This window comes from Gobio gobio (genome assembly GCF_949357685.1).
Source record: "Gobio gobio genome assembly, chromosome: 2".
Lineage (NCBI taxonomy): Eukaryota > Metazoa > Chordata > Actinopteri > Cypriniformes > Gobionidae > Gobio > Gobio gobio.
This window is the reverse complement of record NC_137098.1, coordinates 890,645-915,792: the sequence shown is the minus strand read 5'-3', so window position 1 is coordinate 915,792 and position 25,148 is coordinate 890,645. Positions and strand designations below refer to the sequence as shown.

The 25,148-nt window shown below is 41.2% G+C and overlaps 2 protein-coding genes across 2 annotated transcripts in view; one reads left to right on the top strand and one right to left on the bottom strand.

Moving 5' to 3' along the window:
• Positions 1-4,284: 4,284 nt before the first annotated feature.
• plag1 (pleiomorphic adenoma gene 1) lies at positions 4,285-20,490 on the bottom strand (the record flags this gene model as incomplete). Its single annotated transcript, XM_079805533.1, has 3 exons — positions 20,355-20,490; positions 13,531-13,848; positions 4,285-5,188 (listed from the first exon to the last, which is right to left on the bottom strand). Exons 2-3 carry the CDS (start codon positions 13,743-13,745, stop codon positions 4,285-4,287), a joined length of 1,119 nt encoding a protein of 372 aa, XP_079661659.1. The 5' UTR covers positions 13,746-13,848; positions 20,355-20,490.
• Positions 20,491-20,819: 329 nt separating this feature from the next.
• The window catches only part of chchd7 (coiled-coil-helix-coiled-coil-helix domain containing 7), a 5,357-nt gene continuing 1,028 nt past the window's right edge, over positions 20,820-25,148 (top strand). Inside the window, exons 1-3 of the mRNA XM_079805645.1 lie at positions 20,820-20,911; positions 23,004-23,085; positions 23,169-23,267. Coding sequence (XP_079661771.1) covers positions 23,026-23,085; positions 23,169-23,267 — 159 coding nt within the window. The 5' untranslated portion in view covers positions 20,820-20,911; positions 23,004-23,025. The remainder of the gene's footprint in view (positions 20,912-23,003; positions 23,086-23,168; positions 23,268-25,148) is intronic.

Here is a 25,148-nt window from a genome sequence, read left to right as displayed (position 1 = left end):
TTGAGAGATATAAACTCGGAATTGCAAGTTATAAAGTCGGAATTGGGAGATATAAAGTCGGAATTGAGAGATATAAAGTCGGAATTGCGAGATATAAAGTCGTAATTGGGAGATATAAAGTCGGAACTGCGAGATGTAAAACCGGAATTGCGAGATATAAAGTCGGAATAGCGAGATACAAAGTCGGAATTGAGAGATATAAAGTCGGAATTGAGAGATATAAACTCGGAATTGCGAGATATAAAGTCGGAGTTGGGAGATATAAAGTCGGAATTGAGAGATATAAAGTCGGAATAGCGAGATACAAAGTCGGAATTGAGAGATATAAAGTCGGAATTGAGAGATATAAAGTCGGAATTGAGAGATATAAACTCGGAATTGCGAGATACAAAGTCGGAATTGCGAGATATAAAGTTAGAATTAGGAGATATAAAGTCGGAATTGAGAGATATAAAGTCGGAATTGAGAGATATAAAGTCGGAATTGGGCGATATAAAGTCGGAATGATGAAAAACATGACCTAAGTATTGAGAAATGAGTCCTAGCGATTGTAAAAGACTGTAAATGTAGTAAGTACTTGCTAAAGTAATTTTGCTGGAATTGACCTTTTTCTTTTTTTGGCTGAAGCCTCATTTGAGAGACACTGACAGTTTGATATTTTGTGCAATAAAGCAAAACAACATAACAATAATAACAACAAATAAACACTGTATGAAGTGTACCTGTAAAAATATCACACATATAGGATTGTGTATGTATGCTTAAAATCTTCTAAATGCTAATTATGACATCTAAACTATTTATAACAGTTACTTTCACAAAATAAAGGGCATATTATTTTTCTGAAAGTGCTATTACGAAACATACGCCCCAAATGGAGGTTCTCTGAATGTTTAAGCTTTTAACAACCTTCAGCTTCCGACAAACTAAATCAAAAACCGCCAAACACACACACACACACACACACACACACACACACTCCTCTATAGCAGTGTTGGGGAAAGTTACTTTTAAAAGTAATGCGTTACAATAATGATTTACTCCATAAAAAGTAACTAATTGTGTTACTTTTAATTGAAAGTTACGTTACTTTTCTGTTACTTTTTCTCACCTGTGCTGGGATTGTGTGTTATAAGTTCTATTTTTGGCGAATGTAAAGGCCTTTTCACAGCAAGAGGTGAATTGAATAAGCCTCAGACTGAAGGAAATGCAAATTCACACCTGTACAGTAGAGGGCAATAAATGGGGGGGGGGGGGGGGGGGGTGGGGGGGGGGTATTTGAAAAAGTAACTCCGATATTTGTAACTCAAGAGATGAACATTTAAAACGAATTCGTTTCTCAGTGAGTTGTACATTTAAAAGTAATGCATTACTTTACTTGAAAAAGTAACTTCGATATTTGTAACTCTAGAGTTGTAAATTTAAAAGCGTTACTTTACTTGAAAAAGTTACTTCAATATTTGTAACTCAAGAGTTGTAAATTTAAAAGTAATGAATACTTTACTTGTTACTTTAAAAAAGTAATCTGATTACATATGTCAAGTTACTTGTAAAGCGTTACCCCAACACTGGTAAAGTGAAAAAGTAACTTCGATATTTGTAACTCAAGAGTTGTAAATTTAAAAGTAATGCGTTACTTTACTTGAAAAAGTAACTTCGATATTTGTATCTCAGAGTTGTAAATACAAAAGTAATGAGTTACTCAGTGAGTTGTAAATTTAAAAGTTGTAAATTTAAAAGAAATGCGTTACTCAGTGAGTTGTAAATTTAAAAGTAATGCTTTACTGTACTTGAAAAAGTAACTTCGATATTTGTAACTCAGAATTGTAAATACAAAAGTAATGAGTTACTCAGTGAGTTGTAAATTTAAAAGTTGTAAATTTAAAAGAAATGCGTTACTCAGTGAGTTGTAAATTTAAAAGTTGTAAATTTAAAACGAATTCGTTACTCAGTGAGTTGTAAATTTAAAAGTAATGCGTTACTGTACTTGAAAAAGTAACTTCGATATTTGTAACTCAGAGTTGTAAATTTAAAAGTAATGCGTTACTGTACTTGAAAAAGTAACTTCGATATTTGTAACTCAGAGTTGTAAATTTAAAAGTAATGCGTTACTGTACTTGAAAAAGTAACTTCGATATTTGTAACTCAGAGTTGTAAATTTAAAAGTAATGCGTTACTCAGTGAGTTGTAAATTTAAAAGTAATGCGTTACTTTACTTGAAAAATTATATCCGATATTTGTAACTCAGAATTGTACATTTAAAAACAATGCTTAACACGAGTTGTAAATTTATAAGTAATGCATTACTTTACTTGTTACTTTAAAAAAGTAATCCGATTACATAAGTAAAGTTACTTGTAAAGCGTTGCCCCAACACTGGTCTCTAGAGCAGAGGATCTCAACCTTTTTGACTCCAGGGCCCCTCCCATCATCCAAAATAATATTTAAGCCCCTCCCCCCCACACACACTCATCCAGAGGCTCCGCCCCCCAGGTTGAGAACCACTGCTCTGGATGAAAGCGATTACATCCTGTACAGACATTCCTACTCAACTGCTGCATTCTGGGACAGATCATGTGACCGATCACATCCAATCGGTGCGGACTCCCATTAGTAGCGACACACTGGCCATTTGCATAACGTCGAGTCTCTCGCGTCGCCTCGAATTGCCAACGAATGACAACTGGTTGCTTTTGCAAAATGCGAAAAAACCTTCATTTGATTCAGAGATCTTCAGCTTATGTTCAGAGAGATGACACAGATTGGGAGTTTTATAAGCATGAATGTTTCGTCCATCGTTAGCCTTGATCAGTGCAACAGCCAGCATTCTGGTGGATGAGGTTGAGTAAAGTAAGAGAGTGTGTGTGTGTGTGTGTGTGTGTGTGTGTGATTCTTCATCCTTCTTTCCCTTTGTTGGTGTGAATTGTGAAGCATTCCTGCGCTGGTGTCCTTTGAGGCCCTTACAAACGAGCAGCAGCATGAAGGCAAACAGCCATCAAAAAAACATAACGAGATGAGCCTTCCTCTCTATAGCTATGAAGGTTTTGGTTGCCTTTGGCTGTAAATAGTTAAACGCCGGGAGTTCAGTCCCCAACATGAGCCATACAACAAGTGTTAATGTTAATCTCCCACCGCAAACTGAATCTGAATGTTCAGCAAACACCTCAGGAACGAGTTCCTTCAAAATGCGGAATTTCGAATTTGACGATAAAAAGTGCGTTAAAGGGTTAGTTCACCCTAAGATATAAATTGTGTCATGAATGACTGAGCCTCATGTGGTTGGACACCCGTCAGACCTCCGTTCATCTTCAGACACAAATGAAGATATTTTAGTGTAAATCTGATGCTCTGAAAGGCCTCCATTGGCTCAACTTTACACTCTCAAGACCCTTAAAAGACACTAAAGACTAAAGTTACAAAGTCCATCTCACTACAGCGGCTCTACAATAACTTTATGAAGACGAGAATAGTTTCTGTGTGCAAAAAAACCCTAAATAACGACTTATATAGTGATGACGATTTCAAAACACGGCCTCATGAAGCTTCGAAGCGTTATGAATCAGTGAGTCGATTCAGCGGTTCAGAGCGTTATGAATCAGTGAGTCGATTCAGCGATTTGGAGCGTTATGAATCAGTGAGTCGATTCAGCGGTTCAGAGCGTTATGAATCAGTGAGTCGAATCATGATTCGGATCGTGTGTCAAACCACCAAACTGCTGAAATTTGGCGAATCAAACCGCTGAATCGACTCACTGATTCATAATGCTCCAAACCGCTGAATCGACTCACTGATTCATAACGCTCCAAACCGCTGAATCGACTCACTGATTCATTACGCTCCAAACCGCTGAATCGACTCACTGATTCATAACGCTCTGAACTGCTGAATCGACTCACTGATTCATAACGCTCTGAAGCGATGAATCGACTCACTGAATCATAACGCTTCGAAGCTTCATGAGGCCGTGTTTTGAAATCGTCATCACTATATAAGTCGTTATTTAGGGTTTTTTGCGCACAGAAACTATTCTCGTCGTCTTCATAAAGTTATTGTAGAGCCGCTGTAGTGAGATGGACTTTGTAACTTTAGTCTTTAGTGTCTTTTAAGGGTCTTGAGAGTGTAAAGTTGAGCCAATGGAGGCCTTTCAGAGCATCAGATTTACACTAAAATATCTTCATTTGTGTCTGAAGATGAACGGAGGTCTGACGGGTGTCCAACCACATGAGGCTCAGTCATTAATGACACAATTTACAGTTTTGGCTGAACTAACCCTTTAAGTTCGGGCTACTGGAAGGCTTGGTGGAAGCGAGGCAGGGTGGTGGTTGTATTCAGAGATGGTGGATGTGTGTAACTCGGAGTGCTTTGCGAGATCGTGTGAAGGAGGCTGAGAGGCTCAGGCGTGTCTTGGAGGGGCGTGGCCAGTAGCCCCTCCTCCGGGTTGTAAGTAGGCCCCGCCCCCTGGTTGTAAGGCAGAAAATTGAACAGTGGCGACAGAAAGTCGAGGGACGGCGTGGTCTCTGCGGTCACCGTGGCGGACGCACTGAGCTTGGGCGTGTCTTCGGCCTGGAGCTCGAGGAGATAGTTCTCTAGCTCCGCCCTTAAGGGTGGAGGCGGCGAGTAAGAAGCATGTGGATACCTTAGAGTAAGTGGGCCGGATGCTGGGGAGGACTGGGACTCCATCAGATCGACCGGCTCCGCCTTCACCCTCAGCAGCTCATGGGCGTGGCTCTTCTTAACGTGGCGGGTAAGATGGTCCTTGCGCCCGAAGCGCTGGGCGCAGTACTGGCACAGGAAGTCCTTGCGTCCCGTGTGCACCACCAGGTGGCGACGCACATCCTTCCGGGTGTAGAAGCGGCGTTCGCAGTGTTCGCACTGATGCCGCTTCTCCTTGGTGGCGCTGGCGCTCTTGCCCGCGTGCCCGCGCAGGTGCTCCAGCAGCAGGGGGGTGCTCGGGTACGGCTGCAGGCACACCTGGCAGGTGAGGTCTCCGCGGTGGGCGGAGTGAAGGGCCTGGTGCCGTCGGAAGCCCAGTTTGGTGTTGTAGCTCTTGCCGCATTCGGTGCAGCTGAACGCCTCCTTGTTGGGGTCGTGTGTGTGGAGGTGGTTCTTCAGGTGATCTTTACGGTGGAACATCTTCTCGCAGTAGCTGCACTTGTGGGTCTTTTCTGGCGAGTGTGTGGCCATGTGCCTGTGGACACAAATACGCATTAGCGTACACTGACCATATTACATTGAGTCTTGAAAAATGTGTTAAAGGGTTAGTTCAGCCAAAAATGTAAATTGTGTCATTAATGACTGAGCCTCATGTGGTTGGACACCCGTCAGACCTCCGTTCATCTTCAGACACAAATGAAGATATTTTAGTGTAAATCTGATGCTCTGAAAGGCCTCCATTGGCTCAACTTTACACTCTCAAGACCCTTAAAAGACACTAAAGACTAAAGTTACAAAGTCCATCTCACTACAGCGGCTCTACAATAACTTTATGAAGACGAGAATAGTTTCTGTGCGCAAAAAAACCCTAAATAACGACTTGTATAGTGATGACGATTTCAAAACAAGGCATCATGAAGCTTCAGAGGGTTATGAATCAGTGAGTCGATTCATGATTCGGATCGCGTGTCAAACCGCCAAACTGCTGAAATCGCGTGACTTTGGCGATCCAAACTGCTGAATCGACTCACTGATTCATAACGCTTCAAAGCGCTGAATCGACTCACTGATTCATAACGCTTCAAACTGCTGAATCGACTCACTGATTCATAACGCTCCAAACCGCTGAATCGACTCACTGATTCATAACGCTTCAAACTGCTGAATCGACTCACTGATTCATAACGCTTCAAACTGCTGAATCGACTCACTGATTCATAACGCTTCAAACTGCTGAATCGATTTACTGATTCATAACGCTCTGAACCGCTGAATCGACTCACTGATTCATAACACTCTGAACCGCTGAATCGACTCACTGATTCATAACGCTCCAAACCACTGAATCGACTCACTGATTCATAACGCTCCAAAGCTTCATGATGCCGTGTTTTTAAATCGTCATCACTATATAAGTCGTTATTTAGGGTTTTTTTGCGCACAGAAACTATTGTCGTCTTCATAAAGTTATTGTAGAGCCGCTGTAGTGAGATGGACTTTGTAACTTTAGTCTTTAGTGTCTTTTAAGGGTCTTGAGAGTGTAAAGTTGAGCCAATGGAGGCCTTTCAGAGCATCAGATTTACACTAAAATATCTTCATTTGTGTCTGAAGATGAACGGAGGTCTGACGGGTGTCCAACCACATGAGGCTCAGTCATTAATGACACAATTTACAGTTTTGGGTGAACTAACCCTTTAAGATTTTAAAGCTACACTGTGTAACTTTTTTAGTTTATTCTTAGCTAAAAACATTTAGTTCTTTCAAAAACATATGTGCTCATTAATGTATATTTACTTCTTTCAAGTAATAAAGTATTCTCGTAAGTTTATAATATGCCATTATACCTCAAATATGCCTTGAAAAATGTGTGATTTTAAGAAAAATTCAATGCAAACATACTAGTTTTACATCATTTGAAACTGCTATGGAAGGTGCATGAATTTGCGTTGTTTTAACGTTAAGTGTAGTTTTGACCTAAAACCTTCCCCATTCAGATGGTCAATCGACGCGTTTGTGTAAGAAAAATATCCATATTTATAACTTTATCAAGTAAACTTTCGGCCGACCGCTTTCCCTTTTCAATTTATGGAAGTGTTGAAAGTGCCATCACTTTTCCATGGAATGCGGTCGGTCGAAAGTTTACTTGATAAAGTTTGAAATATGGATATTTTTCTCACACAAACGCGTTGATTTGCTTCAGAAGGCCTTTATTAACACCCCAGAGCCGCTGGAGCAGTTATATGACGCACAGATGCACTTCAAAAACAGAGCAACTATTACTGCTGTTATAAAGCTTGGATTAGCCTGGACTTGTGTAATATAACTCAGATTATATTCGTCTGAGAGAAGAATGTCACACACACCTCGGATGACGAGAGGAAATCATGGGCTAATCTTCATTTTTGGCTGAGCCTTTAAACAGCTTGTCTTTTTACAGCAGATTTAGTTCACAATCAACTGACAGTCATGACTTAAATAAGATTTCATTTACAATAATAAATCCTAAAATTTGGCATCAGTAACTTACTTTTCGTGCTATTAGGCCGTGTGTCCACCAAAGCGTCTGAAAATTCCTCCCTGTGAGCGTTTGAGAGCCTTTTGGCAGCGCAGGGGTTTTTCCCAGTTGAGATGCTTTGCTTGTTATGATACGGAATATCCCCAGAAGTACTAGCATCTCATTTCACAGATAGCTTGTTTCTGTATTGATTCTATATGTCGATACAATGTAAAGTATTTGCTCTGGCTCGTTTTAACCCTCTGAGGTTCTTCATTTATGGGCCACACTCAGGACCTTGACCCGGAGGGCGGGATTAAGATAAAAAAGATTTGAGTAAAATCAATTAAATATATTTTTGTTCAATAATATTTTTTCTTTTCTTTTTTGGTGTTTTGAGATAATTTTATGATTTATAATTAATATTTATGCAATAATTATAACCCATTTTTTCCCATTGAATATAATAAAAAAATTATATATATATATAATTTTATTTTATTTTATTAACACTGGGGCTCTTCTGTCATTTCTGACCCGAATTTTTTCTAATAAAAAATGTTAGAAATCGTAGCTTCATCGGAATGGTCCGAAACTTGGTGACTTTATTGGTACTTGGTTTATGAACACCCCAAAATTGGGGACAGGATTTGAAAAGTCTAAGTGGTCGTAAAAAATAGTCACACGGGTCAAAAATGAACCCAATAGGAAATGAATGGGAAATTGGCAAAAATATGAAAATACAGAGTTTTTTTGTGCATACAATCTACAAATCTCTAAAACATCAAGAGGCCAAAACAGACAAAAAAAACTCACACACAAACACACAAAAACACAATTATCTTTTGGAATGGCACGCGTTAATTTGTGTGTGCGTGTGTTTTTGTGTGTATAAGTGTGTGTGTGTGTGTGTGTGTGTGTGTGTGTGTGTGATTTTTTTTTTCTTTCTGTTTTGCACTCTTGATGTTTTAGAGATCTTCACTGTTGAGTCTTTTTTTCTGCATCCTGGCTGATTTGTAGATTGTATGCACAAAAAAACTCTGTATTTTCATATTTTTGCCAATGTCCCATTAATTTTCTTAGGGGGTCATTTTTGACCCGAAAGTCCTGAATGAGACTATTTTTTTTACGACCACTTAGACTTTTCAAATCCTGTCCCCATTTTTTTGGGGTGTTCATATACCAAGTACCAATAAAGTCACCAAGTTTTGGACCAGCTACGATTTTTTTAATTTTCAGAAATCAGAAATGACCGAAGAGCCCCAGAGGGTTAAATTAATTTGTTCCGTTATTATGCTTGTTGTTGTAATCTGTTGACATTAGCCGTGTTTCCACCGCAGGAACTTTCCAGTAAGAACTTTGCGAGGAACTTTGGGCTGGTACTCGGTGTGTTTCGACCGCAGGGTCTAAATTAAGTTCCGGGTAAATATCCAGATACGGCCCTGCTCGCGAGGTAGTACTTTTTCAAAGTTCGGGAACTTTCGGGGGTAGGACTTGGGCGCTGAACATGCTGATTGGTTGAGCTTGCGCAGCATTTATTTCAATCAGCATTCTTTTGCGAGGTTCGTTCTGCGTTCAGTAATTATCAGTCTTGCTCTTTCTGTCCGATGGCGCACGTTCGTCTCAGCAATCGCACGGTCATTGTCCGTAAAAGACTTGTGAATTCAGCGAATCGTTAACTGGAGGCTCTCTCTGACCGAATCATTTGAATCAGGGAGTTGTTGACTCGAGAAGAGAAGCAATCGGATTGGTCCAATTCACAAATTAATCGTTCAAGGCTGCGTTCCCCAAAAGCATAGAGAGCCCGAGCTGATCATGAAGGCCATTGCCAACAATGTTCTCTACGACCAACTTTGCTCATGATAGGGAAACGCAGCCCACTGTGATTTGCGAAGCGATTAAACAGAATCAGTTCGTTCACAAATCGGACGGATCTCGGAGCGTGACATGATTCCTTCAACGACATGTTTGGAGTGAAAAGTACGATAATATGCTTTGGAATTTAGTGAAGTGAAAGCTTCGCGTCAAAAACACCCACAAATGTGTTTAGAACAAAATATAAAGTACAGACAGTTTGTTACTGTCCACCAGGGTGTTTAAGATTAATATGTAGGACAGAATGCTGGTCCAGGACCATCAAAATATCTTGATATAGGAATATCCTACAAAATTAGTTTCCACCATATGGTCTCAGACTTTTCAAGGGCTGTTGTATGGAATAATCCAAGGAAACAGTCTTTAATTAAAAAATACACAGGACTTAATATTCAAAATACTGAACAAAGAACTGAATGAAGACTTTAGAATACACAGAGGAACAAAATAGCTAATTAATTGGACAACAGGTGAAAGGAATCGTTAATCAAACTCAATGGGAAACTGTAGCTCCCCCTCCCAGAAGACGCGTCCTCACGCCCGCCGTAAAGAGTCCATCTGAGGAGGAAGAGAAGGGGCTTTGGTGGAGGACATGGAGCTGGAGAGGGGTGTCTCCCAACATAGACAGGCTCAATAGTCCATGGGGGAGTGGAGGGTGGGAGGAACCAGGGGGAGCCAATAGCAGGAGTAGCCAGACAGGGACCAGGCCACAGCCAGCAAGATGATCCAAGGCGTGGTCACAGCCATGGTGGAGGCCTAAGAGGAGGGACTAGGGATCCGATCTCCTGCAACGGAGCGGCCATGGTAGAGATCCAGACGGAGCCGAGGAGACACGGAGCCAGGGTGACAGGGCATGTCTGGAGGGCCAAGGTGGGGCTGAAGGCTCTCGGGACCGAGGCAGAGGTGGGGAGAGCAACCGAGGACAACGGCAGAGCAGGAGGGAAGGTGGAGCCAGGTGGAGGCAAAGAAATGGAGGGCCGAGGCATAGCCGGAGGCCAGGAATCCCAGGGTGACGTCTGACCAAGGTGAAGACGGAGGGATGAGGGAGCCAGGTGGAGCCAGTGGGATAAGGGGCCATGGTCGAGACCAGGGAGCATGGAGCCAATGCGGAACTGAAGGGTCGGAGGAACGAGGTGAAGTCCGAGGCAGAGGTGGGGAGCCAGAAGACCGCGGTGGAGTCGGAGCAACCGAGGACAACGGCAGAGCCGCAGGGAAGGTGGAGCCTGGTGGAGGCAAAGAAATGGAGGGCCCAGGCATAGCCGGAGGCCAGGAATCCCAGGGTGACGTCTGACCAAGGTGGAGACGGAGGGATGAGGGTGCCAGGTGGAGCCAGTGGGATGAGGGTGCCAGGTGGAGCCAGTGGGATGAGGGGCCATGGTGGAGACCAATGCGGCACTGAAGAGTTGGAGGGATGAGGTGAAGTCCAAGGCGTGGTCACAGCCACGGTGGAGGCCTAAGAGGAGGGACTAGGGATCCAATCTCCTGCAACGGAGCCGGCCATGGTAGAGATCCAGACGCCGCTGAGGAGACACGGAGCCAGGGTGAGCTCCACCATGTCTGGAGGGCCAAGGTGGAGCTGACGGCTCTCGAGACTGAGGCAGAGGCGGGGAGAGCAACCGAGGACAACAGCAGAGCCGGAGGGAAGGTGGAGCCTGGTGGAGGCAAAGAAATGGAGGGCCGAGGCATAGCCGGAGGCCAGGAATCCCAGGGTGACGTCTGACCAAGGTGGAGACGGAGGGATGAGGGGGCCATGGTGGAGACCAGGGAGCATGGAGCCAATGCGGAACTGAAGGGTCGGAGGGACGAGGTGAAGTTCGAGCCAGAGGTGGGGAGCCAGAAGACCGCGGTGGAGTCGGAGCAACCGAGGACAACGGCAGAGCCGGAGGGAAGGTGGAGCCTGGTGGAGGCAAAGAAATAGAGGGCTGAGGCATAGCCGGAGGCCAGGAATCCCAGGGTGACGTCTGACCAAGGTGGAGACAGAGGGATGAGGGCGCCAGGTGGAGCCAGTGGGATGAGGGGCCATGGTGGAGACCAATGCGGAACTGAAGAGTCGGAGGGATGAGGTGAAGTCCAAGGCGTGGTCACAGCCACGGTGGAGGCCTAAGAGGAGGGACTAGGGATCCGATCTCCAGCAACAGAGCGGCCATGGTAGAGATCCAGACGCCGCTGAGGAGACACGGAGCCAGGGTATGTCTGGAGGGCCAAGGTGGAGCTGAAGGCTCTTGGGACCGAGGCAGAGGTGGGGAGCCGGAAGACCGCGGTGGAGTCAGAGCAACCGAGGACAACGGCAGCCCCGGAGGGAAGGTGGAGCCTGGTGGAGGCAAAGAAATGGAGGGCCAAGGCATAGCCGGAGGCCAGGAATCCCAGGGCGATGTCTGACCAAGGTGGAAACGGAGGGATGAGGGCGCTAGGTGGAGCCAGTGGGATGAGGGGCCATGGTGGAGACCAGGGAGCATGGAGCCAATGCGGAACTGAAGGGTCGGAGGGACGAGGTGAAGTCCAAGGCTCATTTGCAGGAGGTGAAGACAGAGGATCCTCACACCAAGATGGAGCTGAGAACTGGAAGGCTCAAGGTGGATCCACACCATCAGATGGAACTAACTGAGGATGGGCCAGGGACTGACAGAAAATAGCAGTGGCGGGGCTGGGAAACTGGCTGGCTTTGGTAGAGGAGGTGGGAGAGGGAGGCCGGGAGGGATCACAGGGAGCGCAGGCAACATGGAGCAGGATGGCACCAGTGGAGAAACAGGAGACTCAGGACTGGGCTGAACCAGCGGTGAAGGGAGATTAAGGGGAATACTCTCTACCAACTCCCTCGAATACCTTCACTCCACCGGGGATGGGCTTTGTTGCTGCTTTGTGGACCTGGTCAGACACGTCGTTGGGCTCAGGCTCCAGGGTGAGGTATGGCTCAGGCTCTGGCTCCGTGTCTGTGGTGGGCACAGGCATCCGCTCCATCCGGCGGGGTGAAGGCTGACTGGGCTCTGGGTCTGGAGTGGGGCTGATGTTATCCTCATATGGTGAACGCGGGCACCCACTCCACAGATGCGGCGCAATTGTCACAAGGATCGCTCCCTGGGAGGCGTGCCCTGAACACGTCAGCGGTTAGTGTGTTTTGCACCCGACTCCGTAAAATGGTGAAACAAAAAAGAAAATGCAGCACAAATACTGTATTTGGTTTAGTATCTTGTATCTATACACTCACCTAAAGGATTATTAGGAACACCTGTTCAATTTCTCATTAATGCAATTATCTAATCAACCAATCACATGGCAGTTGCTTCAATGCATTTAGGGGTGTGGTCCTGGTCAAGACAATCTCCTGAACTCCACACTGAATGTCGGAATGGGAAAGAAAGGAGATTTAAGCAATTTTGAGCGTGGCATGGTTGTTGGAGCCAGACCGGTCTGAGTATTTCACAATCTGCTCAGTTACTGGGATTTTCACGCACAACCATTTCTAGGGTTTACAAAGAATGGTGTGAAAAGGGAAAAGCATCCAGTATGCGGCAGTCCTGTGGGAGAAAATGCCTTGTTGATGCTAGAGGTCAGAGGTCATGGGCCGACTGATTCAAGCTGATAGAAGAGCAACTTTGACTGAAATAACCACTCGTTACAACCGAGGTCTGCAGCAAAGCATTTGTGAAGCCACAACACACACAACCTTGAGGCGGATGGGCTACAACAGCAGAAGACCCCACCGGGTACCACTCATCTCCACTACAAAGAGGAAAAAGAGGCGACAATTTGCACCAAAATTGGACAGTTGAAGACTGGAAAAATGTTGCCTGGTCTGATGAGTCGGGATTTCTGTTGAGACATTCAGATGGTAGAGTCAGAATTTGGCGTAAACAGAATGAGAACATGGATCCATCATGCCTTGTTCCCACTGTGCAGGCTGGTGGTGGTGGTGTAATGGTGTGGGGGATGTTTTCTTGGCACACTTTAGGCCTCTTAGTGCCAATTGGGCATGGTTTAAATGCCACGGCCTACCTGAGCATTGTTTCTGCCCATGTCCATCCCTTTATGAGCACCATGTCCCCATCCTCTGATGGCTACTTCCAGCAGGATAATGCACCGTCACAAAGCTCCAATCATTTCAAACTGGTTTCTTGAACATGACAATGAGTTCACTGGACTAAAATGGCCCCCACAGTCACCAGATCTCAACCCAATAGAGCATCTTTGGGATGTGGTGGAACGGGAGCTTCGTGCCCTGGATGTGCATCCCACAAATCTCCATCAACTGCAGATGCTCTCCTATCAATATGGGCCAACATTTCTAAACAATGCTTTCAGCAGCTTGTTGAGTCAGTGCCACGCAGAATTAAGGCAGTTCTAAAGGCGAAAGGGGTCAAACACAGTATTAGTGTGTGTTCCTAATAATCCTTTAGGTGAGTGTGTATTGCAGTTGCTAAATCAAAATAGAGCATACGCTACGACTCGCCCATGTATGGTTTGCATCAGAGACCTATGATGGGCATTGAGTGTTTTGTGAGAGGACCTACCGTAGGAGTTTATACTTGGAGACGAAGGCCTTGGTGCAGTCAGTGTGTGTGCAGCGATACGGCCTTTCCCCCGTGTGGGAGTACGAGTGAACCTTCAGCTTCTCCAAGCTGTTGAAGGCCTTCTCGCACAGCTGACAGGAGAAGTTCTTCCTCACTTTCCCCTCGACCCTCCTCTTCCTCACTCTGGGGCAGTCGTTGGGAGGTACTGTTGCCATGGCAACCTAGCGACAGCAGGCCATGTGTTGGACACGAGTGATACGTCCCGGCACAGAGAGCGCGAAGAAGCCCAAATCCTCAACACAGCAGAGACGCAAGGCCCTGAGAAAGAGATAGCGACGAAAACAAACATTACAAAAGAAGCTTAGTTCAGCCAAAAATGTAAATTGTGTCATTAATGACTGAGCCTCATGTGGTTGGACACCCGTCAGACCTCCGTTCATCTTCAGACACAAATGAAGATATTTTAGTGTAAATCTGATGCTCTGAAAGGCCTCCATTGGCTCAACTTTACACTCTCAAGACCCTTAAAAGACACTAAAGACTAAAGTTACAAAGTCCATCTCACTACAGCGGCTCTACAATAACTTTATGAATCGGCGAGAATAGTTTTTGTGCGCAAAAAAACCCTAAATAACGACTTATATAGAGATGACGATTTCAAAACACGGCCTCATGAAGCTTCGAAGCGTTATGAATCAGTGAGTCGATTCAGCGGTTTGAAGCGTTATGAATCAGTGAGTCGATTCAGTGGTTCAGAGCGTTATGAATCAGTGAGTCGATTCAGCGGTTTGAAGCGTTATGAATCAGTGAGTCGATTCAGTGGTTTGAAGCGTTATGAATCAGTGAGTCGATTCAGTGGTTCAGAGCGTTATGAATCAGTGAGTCGATTCAGCGGTTTGAAGCGTTATGAATCAGTGAGTCGATTCAGTGGTTCAGAGCGTTATGAATCAGTGAGTCGATTCAGCGGTTTGAAGCGTTATGAATCAGTGAGTCGATTCAGTGGTTTGGAGCGTTATGAATCAGTGAGTCGATTCAGTGGTTTGGAGCGTTATGAATCAGTGAGTCGATTCAGTGGTTTGGAGCGTTATGAATCAGTGAGTCGATTCAGTGGTTTGGAGCGTTATGAATCAGTGAGTCGATTCAGTGGTTTGGAGCGTTATGAATCAGTGAGTCGATTCAGTGGTTTGGAGCGTTATGAATCAGTGAGTTGATTCAGCGGTTTGAAGCGTTATGAATCAGTGAGTCGATTCAGTGGTTTGGAGCGTTATGAATCAGTGAGTCGATTCAGTGGTTTGGAGCGTTATGAATCAGTGAGCCGAATCAGCAGTTTGGCGGTTTGACACGCGATCCGAATCATGAATCGACTCACTGATTCATAACGCTCTGAACCGCTGAATCGACTCACTGAATCATAACGCTCTGAACCGCTGAATCGACTCACTGATTCATAACGCTCTGAACCGCTGAATCGACTCACTGATTCATAACGCTCCAAACCACTGAATCGACTCACTGATAAATAACGCTCTGAACCGCTGAATCGACTCACTGATTCATAACGCTTCGAAGCTTCATGAGGCCGTGTTTTGAAATCGTCATCTCTATATAAGTCGTTATTTAGGGTTTTTTTTGCGCACAGAAACTATTCTCGTCTTCATAAAGTTATTGTAGAGCCGCTGTAGTGAGATGGACTTTGTAACTTTAGTCTTTAGTGTCTTTTAAGGGTCTTGAGAGTGTAAAGTTGAGCCAATGGAGGCCTTTCAGAGCATCAGATTTACACTAAAATATCTTCATTTGTGTCTGAAGATGAACGGAGGTCTGACGGGTGTCCAACCACATGAGGCTCAGTCATTAATGACACAATCTACAGTTTTGGGTGAACTAACCCTTTAAGCAAAACACCCCATAAAATAATAATTACTCACTGTTTAATATATATATTACCTACAATTAGATGAGTAAAGTTTGAGGATATTACTTTGAAAAGCTTGAAGTTTGAACATTTTATTCAGTCAATAAAATGTTATTAACATGTTTTGCCGCGATTATTACCTTCCTAACGAGTTTCTAGCATGAATTAGCACTTTGCTAGCATGAACTAACACATTAACATGTTTTTACGTGTTGCAAGCATGGTTAGGCACACTGTTAGGATGTTTTAAGATGTTGCTTATATGATTTAGCACATTGATAGCATGTTTAAACGTGTGGTTAACATGGTTAAACACACTGCTAACATGTTTTAGCATTTTGCTAGCATGATTTAACGCGTTGCTAGCATGTTTGTACATGAATTGGCACTTTGCTAGCATGTTTTCTAGCATGAATTAACACATTAACATGTTTTTACATGTTTAATATATATTACCTAAAACTAGATGAGTAAAGTTTGAGGATATTACTTTGAAAAGCTTGAAGTTTGAACATTTCATTCAGTCAATAAAATGTTGTTAACATGTTTTGGCGTGATTATTACATTCCTAACATGTTTCTAACATGAATTAACACGTTGCTAGCATGTTTCTAGTATGAATTAGCACTTTGCTAGCATGTTTTCTAGCATGAACTAACACGATAACATGTTTTTACGTGTTGCAAGCATGGCTAAGCACACTGATAGGATGTTTTAACATGTTGCTAGCATGATTTATGTGTTGCTAGCACGTTTTCTAGCATAAACTAACACATTAACATGCTTTTACATGTTTAATATATATTACCTAAAACTAGATGAGTAAAGTTTGAAGATATTACTTTGAAAAGCTTGAAGTTTGAACATTTTATTCAGTCAATAAAATGTTGTTAACATGTTTTGGCGTGATTATTACCTTCCTAACGAGTTTCTAGCATGAATTAACACGTTGCTAGCATGTTTCTAGTATGAATTAGCACTTTGCTAGCATGTTTTCTAGCATGAACTAACACATTAACATGTTTTTTACATGTTGCAAGCATGGTTAAGCACACTGTTAGGATGTTTCTAGCATGTTTTAACGTGGTTAACATGATTTAGCATGTTGCTAGCATGATTTAACGCTTTGCTAGCATGTTTGTACATGAATTGGCACATTACTAGTAGCCTATGTTTCAACATGTTGCTAGCATTAATTGGCACAATCACTGAATAATAATAATGTATTATTAGTGTATAATGCAATATCGGCCATTTGTAATTCACTTGTACGCTGATTTATTGTTTAAATTCTGTGACGACAGTAGACACTAAATACAGCGCTGAATAAATATAAAAATATATAAAACATACAATAAATGCACACCTAACAGCACACAAAACACATGTTGTGTAAAAGGGGAAGCTTCTTTCTGTGCATTACATGCAGGAAAAACTTAACCGAGCGAATATAATGTTGCATTGATTTTTTAGTCATTATTTTAGGGCACGTTTACACAACAACTGAAATGCTTTATATATTTTAATTTTGTCAAGAATGATTAAAAATCGTCAAATAAGCTCATAATTTGTGGCAAAATAGTTTAAATGTTTCGTTTTCAAAAAAAATGTAAACAGTTATTTCTATTTTGATGTTCCTGCACAAGTTCAGCCCCGTTTCCATTACAGATTTGCGCAAAACATTTGCGATATTTTGGTTCTGCTTCAAGATCTTGATAAATTGTGGCATTTCTTTGTTTAGAATCCAGTATTCCTGTAATTCTGTTGACTTTTATGAGTTTAATAAAGAACAAGTTGTCTTCTGTCTGCGTCAGAATGATCGATGGTACGGTGACGCATATCTGCCACATCATATATATTATTTTTCCACACAATTTTCTCGTAACAACGAGATATGTCCTTAAAATAGACTGTGAAGTTTGGATTTTTCCCTTAGGCTTGTGTAACAACTTAAAATAGCCTACTCCGTCATTTATGATATTGTAGTTTGTCTATATGCCACGTGTTGTATAATATTTGAGTTTATTTATTATAAGTTGCGTATTTGTTTATTATTATTATTACTAGGCTATGTGCATATTTATTTCGAACATTTAATTAATTACCGTATCCCTGTCAGGTTGTAGTCAAGTTGTTGTTTTTTTATCACTTCGTTATTTTGGCTCTGAATTTCGTTTGTTGGAAATATGAACTGAATTTAGAAATGCTTTTGAAATTAAAAACTTTGCGTTTAATAAACAAAATAAATTTTTGAAATCAAGACAGCGTTTGGAGTGCATGCAAATCAATCTGTTCGCAGAATCCACAGCCTTTGCTGTTATTGTGAGTGTACACAAATAAAAGTAGACCGTTTATAGTTTATAATTATGTCTTGATCTTATCTGTATGGCTAAAAATGACGGCGTATTGGGAGTTGTTTCCGCTGTCATAAAGGAAAAAAATGCGCCGGCGCTTTCGTCGGACAGAGGGTTAAAGAAAACATAGCCTATTTAGTTTCATAGTTAGGCTATGTTTTTCATATAAGCCTATGACATTAACTTAAAAGTCTGTATATTTAATAAATAAGAAGCAAACCGAAATCGTCGGGAATGGATTGACATGAGTAACGTTTTCCTGTTTCCTTATATATCCAATAAAACTCTTTAATAACATCAGTGTTTCTGCTTTCCTTCACTCATTCACTTCATCTTACAAAACTTCGACCGGCGCGATCTCACTTAATTCAAATGCTTGTCTTTGCCAGAAGTATTTTTACTTCTTAAGCATAATGTACTTTATCAGTGTTTCCTTTAGAAAACTTTTACTTCACTACAATCCAAAGCATAATGTCGCACTTTTTACTGCCCTGTTTCATAAATAAACTTTTGTTTTACCTTCAATACTTAATTACATTAAAAATGTAGTACTTTCTTACTTGTACTCAAGTAAAACTTTGAATTACTTGAGTAAAAGTAAGGAAGTATTACATTTTTAATGTAATTAAGTATTAAATGATATTCAATATGAAACATAGTGCCGTAAAAAGTACAATATTATGCTTTGGATTGTAGTGAAGTAAAAGTTTTCCAAAGATAAACTCTGATAAAGTACATATACTTGAAAATAAAGCTGAGTAAAAATACTTCGCCTCTCGTCTTTACTATAAATTTCGAGCAGATTATTCACAATTAAAACTCAAAGAGCAAATGCCAATTTAAAGCTATAATGTTTAATTAAACACCAGCCAGAATAATTTTTTTCTTTATAACTGTTCCTTTATAACAACTCTGAGATATTTAAACAATTTAAAAATTCATTCTTTACTAAAATAAAAAATGTTTAAAAAAATTAATTTATTCTTGTATGCCTTCTAACATCTAATCAGCTCTTTCTATGATCCATGAAAATATGTCAAATTAACACATCAAAATGCTAGTATTTATATTTAAGTTAAAAGGCGAAATATACTTAGGTATAAACTATTACAGAACACAATTAGCCTAAAATATTCTTACATTGATAAACACATTTGTAAACAATAATGAAATAAATAAAAATAAAATATATGTAGTATATTAAAATTAAATCTATACGCCTGCAGAATGTCATTGTATGCATTCCAGTAAGAAATAAGAACATTAGTACCTGTTTAAATTGTGATTAAACCAGATTATGATACCAAATAAAACATTTAGTTCTCAGCGAAAACTAAGCAAACAAAAATAAGAGCTTATAATGCAGAAAATCTAATCGACACTGTAAAAAATACATAAAACATCATCCATCAACCCTAAAACATGACACAACGCAATATATAATTCAGAATACAGGTGAAACACCTGTAAAACAGGCGTTATATTTATACATTGTGCTCTATTTTTACCGACTTTTAGTCAATACGCAGTCCAACAATCATTTTTGGTTAGATATTAAATTTTAAATTAGACATTCTGAGGTAAATGTGTGAGTTCGTCGCGCTCTTGCGCGGGAAAAGCGATGACGTTTTTTCTGTACGTTAGTTTCTGACTGAACATCCACAACAACCGCGCGGTAAACCCGATGACCCCCTTCAGAGGCTCAAAACAGGACATCCAGGAGGATGGAGGTCATATAACCTCCCCATATAGTACATACACACATCAAATAAACATTCAATCGACTGCTCATTAAAAATAGACGTTTGGAAGTTCGATCGTGTGTTTTGCGCGCAACGCCGCGCGAGCATCATCACGCGAGTTACATATGGAACTATTTGATGGCGAGCTATAGAGTAAATCTGTGCTGAGATCGCACCACACCCGATATCAATACTCTCGGTGTCCCAGATTAAACTACTTTAAGGTGTACGATCCCCCCAGTCCATCCCATCCCGATCCCAGTGGGACAGATGAGCTCGGCTCAGCATCCCATAATTAGGTCCCCCTTCACTTCTCCCACCATTTTGGTTGTTTGCGATATTGACAAGCAGCTTATAGTGACCCCCCTGATATAGTGCCTTTGTAAAGTGTGTCAGAATCACACACAGTCGGTGTTTATTGCGAAAAGGCGCTTCACTCACAAACTAGCGAAAACTCTCGCTCCGTGTTTTCGCGGCGCGCATTTTTTAGCGTTTAAACACGCGCGTGAGTTCGCCACGTTATTATAAACGTTATAAACACATTCTCACAAACTTTTCACAACTTTTTACAACTACTACTGTGTTTATTGACACTCGTCCGCGCGCAACGTGACTTGACAGAAACAAACAGCAGAATTACGCTCGGTTTTCTGTATAATTCCGCCGTTCGTCGCTTTTCTCCTCAGTTCCAGACTCTGCGCTGATTAACACTAAACTTTTTTCCCCTCTAGCTCACCCCTCTCTCATAATTTGAATAACCCCGATATTTTAATTAAAGAACGCCGTAACAATTTCCTTAATATGCGTCAAACTCACCGTAGGAGCGTTAACATCCTTTCTATGGTCTTTTTCTTGACTTTCAACTATTTCCCGGATTTTTAATAATTTTTTTCTCATATTTTTTGCTAGACGCGGCGGGCCTAAAAATTGTTTGCTTTCCCCTCTTTCCAGCAGCCATTGTGTATGCGCTGCGATGCAACCAACCACAGCCCTGGCCACGCCCACCGCGACGCCCTCCTTCCGCGCGCTCGCGATTTGTGAAGTCAACTGTCATTTCCAGATTTCGCCGCCACTGACTTTCCCTTTCAGAAAATCTCAAATTTAGGACTCGTCGGTGTTTCTGTCAATCGCCACGACTTCGTTAAATATCTGTTTAATCAGTGGGAGGGCGAAAGAGTTATCTCCCTCACCCCATTGGATGAAAGAGGTGACAATTCCCGCGACCGTTACCGGTGACGCTTTCCGACTTGCGGTTTGATTGGCCGGCGACGCCTGTCAATCACCTACCGAAAGTTAGGTTACGCTGTGTTGTTGTGACACACGGTGCTCGGACATGACATGAGCGAAGGTTGAGGGCTCTTGTGCGACTAAATGTAAGTATTTGCGAAGTTTAACTCATTGTTGTGTTTGGCTGTCGAGCGCGTTCATTTTTATTGTATTTTAGTAGTCAAAAGTACCGTTAATGTCGGCTGAGGTAAAGCCACCGGCGTTCCGCGCGCTAGTTTGAATGACAGAGATTACTGGTTGTCTTGAAGCGATATGGTTTTTAATATTATGTGATGTAAGTGCTTATTATGGTTTTTGATTCTGAGGCGTTTAGTGACGTTAGATCGGAATGATACGCGATGACTTGTCGTTTAAATCGCCGCGATAATACGTTACGTAATTTATTTATTTTTTGTATAAAAAAGCTTTTTACCGGATTTTTTCCCCCTCATATATTTTGCAATGAGTTTTATTATTTCAAAAATATGTACATTAATTACCGCAATCAATAAAAATATATTTTTAAAATGTAATTTCTTCACAATATTCGCATTTAAAAACTTGATTATGACTTTCTGAACACCCTTGCATCCTGATTCCCTTCAAGGATCCCGAGTGAGTATTTGACCTTCTTCACAGTAGCCGGACTCAGGGTTTCCCCTAGGGGTTTGTGAGGGAACTGCAGGACAATGGGAAAAGCATTGAATGTAAAGTTTAAAGTAAAGAAATAAGGCTGCGCAATTAATAGAGGCAGTTTTGCATTCCAAATAGAAATCGCACATGAAAAAATAATTGCAATACAATGTTTGGCGATGTCGTGCAGCTCTCTCTCTATATATAAAAAAAATTGAAAATGAAAACAATCAAAAATATAGCTGCAAGCAGCCATTAACGGGGCCAAGCGCAACAGAAGCAAACAAGGACGTTAGCAGCAGACCAACTGAAAAAATGAAGGAAGACATTTGAAGCGAAAATATTAAAACACCACATTAAAACATTGAGTTGTATAGTGCCAATGTCATGTTTTGTTTTATTATAGCGCCACCAAGAGGCACAATCCTACATTTTTTTATGTGTCATCGGAGTGAGCCCATACATATGTCAATTTTGTTGAAAATATCTCATTTCGTTTTGGAGTTATAGACATTTATATGAAAAAACATGTAAACATGACTTTAATTGGATTTTACTCCCCCTTACTATCAATATTTTGACATTTGGGCATTGGCGTTTAGCTATCGACCTATGTTTCCGATTATCTGGCGCTGGTTTCGTCTCGATCGGACTAGCGGTTTCGGTGATATCAGCTAACGTTTTTAAAGCGCTAAATTACCGCGCTGCACAAACCATACGCCGAAACCTGGCAAATCTGGTATCATTGGACTCGGCAAGGATTCAGGAGACTAAAAAAGTTAGTCCCATGAAAATACCTCAATCACACCCAAAGTTATAAGTGTTTGAAAAAAAAATTATCCACTAGGTGGCGCTGTTTCGAAACTTCTTGGGCTCCTTCAGGGCATCATGTTGATGACACAAACAGCGCCGAAACGCTGTATGTTTCCTCAAGTCATGCTTGCGATGACATGTACCAAGTTTGGTTTGAATACGATTAAGCGTTGCGGAGATATAGCCTAATGAGCAACCGCTACGTAAAATTAGTTTGCGCGTTTATCGAAAACGATTTGACAAATCCACTTGAATTGCAAGGTTTTTTGTCTGCATGGTCTGAAGATGATCTGGTTCAATTTTCAAATAAATCGGATAAACCGTCTAGGACAAGAGTTCGCAAAAGTAGGTTTTTCGGAAAATTCAAAATGGCGGGAACATTTTTATGAAGTCATAGAGTGAATTCGAATCGTCTTGAGCCAAGGAATCAGAGGGAAAAATTTTGTTTCTAGCCCTTATGGTTCAAAAGTTATTAGCATAAACATGTGTCAAATTTTGGACTGATGGTGGCGCTAGAGGGATTGAGTTAGAGACTCCAAATTTGCTATGGTGACATTTCAGACTGTCCTCTATTAGTGTGCCAAATTTCACAACTTTTTACCATATGGTTCTATGGGCTGCCATAGACTTCAATGGCGGAAGAATAATAATAGGAACGGAACGGTTTCAATAATAAAACGCTTACTAAAAAGTAAAAGTTTAAATGTTTTATCGGACGGACGTCCCTGATTCCCTGTGCGTGTGATATTCCAGCTGTGGCCGATGCAGTGGGAGGATGGCTAGCAAATCCAATGCTCGGAAAGTTCGGAACGAGGACATCAACCCATGCATTGAGGTCAGTCAGATTCACGTTAATCAACCACACAACCTGTAATAATGTGGTTTAAATGAGATGTGTGTTTGAATCTGTCCTCACAGGAGAGCGATGGGTCTCAGAAATGCTTGGATGCCTACAACTACGACAAGAGCAAGTGTTCTGCGTACTTCATGAGGTATAAGAACTGCAGGAAGTACTGGGTGAGTCCGCGAAACCGCCTTCAGAAACGACGACGGCCATCATTTCTCCTTTTATGGTGTGTCATAGTGGACGACAACTTAATTTTTTTGGGCGATACAAAACACGCCGCTTCTGTAGCCGTTGTTTGTTTACACTCGTCAGACGCTAGTCCCCGCCTTCTTGATGACATCACGCATTTCGTTAAAGACGGCGAGTGATGATTGGTCGCGCGATCTGACACGTTTCTTGTTCACGACACCAATGTAGTCAAAATCTCTTCATCTGAGAATCGTAACGTGTAGTCTGAACCCGGCGTGATTTATTTCACAGCCAACACGAGTGGCGTCCGGTTTATTTATTATTTATTTTTGCTAAATAGTCTTTTGTAAAATGCTAAATTGGTCGATAACACCTGCAATAAAGTAATAACCTACTTAACAGTTACTCGTTTACATAGGAAATATGATGTATTTTATATTATTTAAGCATCTGTGGCCTCATTTATAAAACTTTCCGTAGATTTAATCCTAAAGTGAATGTTTGTACTAGGGATGCAACAATACAGTTAGTCCGCGGTTCAATACACACCTCGGTTTTTTAACTTCGGTTCGATTCTGATGGCTTGACACATCAGTTTTTTGTTATTCTATTCTTAAGCGACAGGAACAGCAAGAGCTTAAGGAGAAAAAAGACATTTTATTTTTTATTTTACTTAAAATACTTGAAAAACCTTACTTAAATGTAAGACTTTACTTTAAAAACACCTTGTACACATTCCTAGTGTATGTATAATATAAAATAAATATATATAAAGATTTACACTGGCAGCTCAGAGCTGTACAGCAGCATTTAAGTATGAGATTGAATTAATAAATGTAAAAATAAAACACAGACTTCACTATATATATACATTATTCTTATTAAAGCTGCTGTATTAAAGTTCTTCAGTCAAGAGCGGTGAGTGATTTTCTGTCTTTTGTTGTTGTATTAATAGTTCACTCAAAAATTAAAATTCTGTCATCGATTACTCGCACTCAAATTGTTTTAAACCTGAATAAAGTTCTTTCTTCTGTTCAACATAAAATATATGGTAACACTTTCGTTAGTTAACTACATTAGTTAACATGAACTAATAATGAACTGCAGCACTTATAAAGCGTTTATTTATCTTTGTTAATGTTAATTAACAAAGTTTTTCACACTAAATTTTTCAACTAAACATCGAAATAAATCTAATTAATAAACTAAATTAACCATTTAAACTAAATTACTGATCGAATTATTGTCCCACACTGTCACTGTATGATAACTGAAATGAACTGATGACATCAGCGTTTTTTCCAGAATGGCTGAATAAAATTATGCTGCATTATTTTCCTGTTTAACACTGTAAAGCTGCTTTGAAACAATCTACATTGTTAAAAGCGCTATATAAATAAAGTTGACTTGACTTAATTTCAGCATTTACTAATGCATTATTCAAATCTTGCTAACATTAGTTAATGAACTGTGAACTAACATGAACAAACCATGAACAGCTGGATTTTTTATTAACTAACGGTAACAAAGATGAACTAATGCTGAACAGGTGTTGTTCATCTTAACTAATACAACCTTATTGTAAAGTGTTAATATATTTTGAAGAATGTTGGAAACCAAACAGTTGCTGGTCCCCATTGTAGGAAATAATAATATGGATGTCGATGGCTACCATCAGCTGTCTGTGTTCAACAGAAGAGATGAATACAGGTTATGAACAATATTAGAGTGAGTAAATAATGACATTAGAGGTGAACTGTCCCTTTAAGGCCAGTGTGTTCACTATAGGCTGCGCCGCTGTCAATTAAAGACCTGCACACATCTAATATACGCGATTTTACTTACACTTTAGACATAACAGA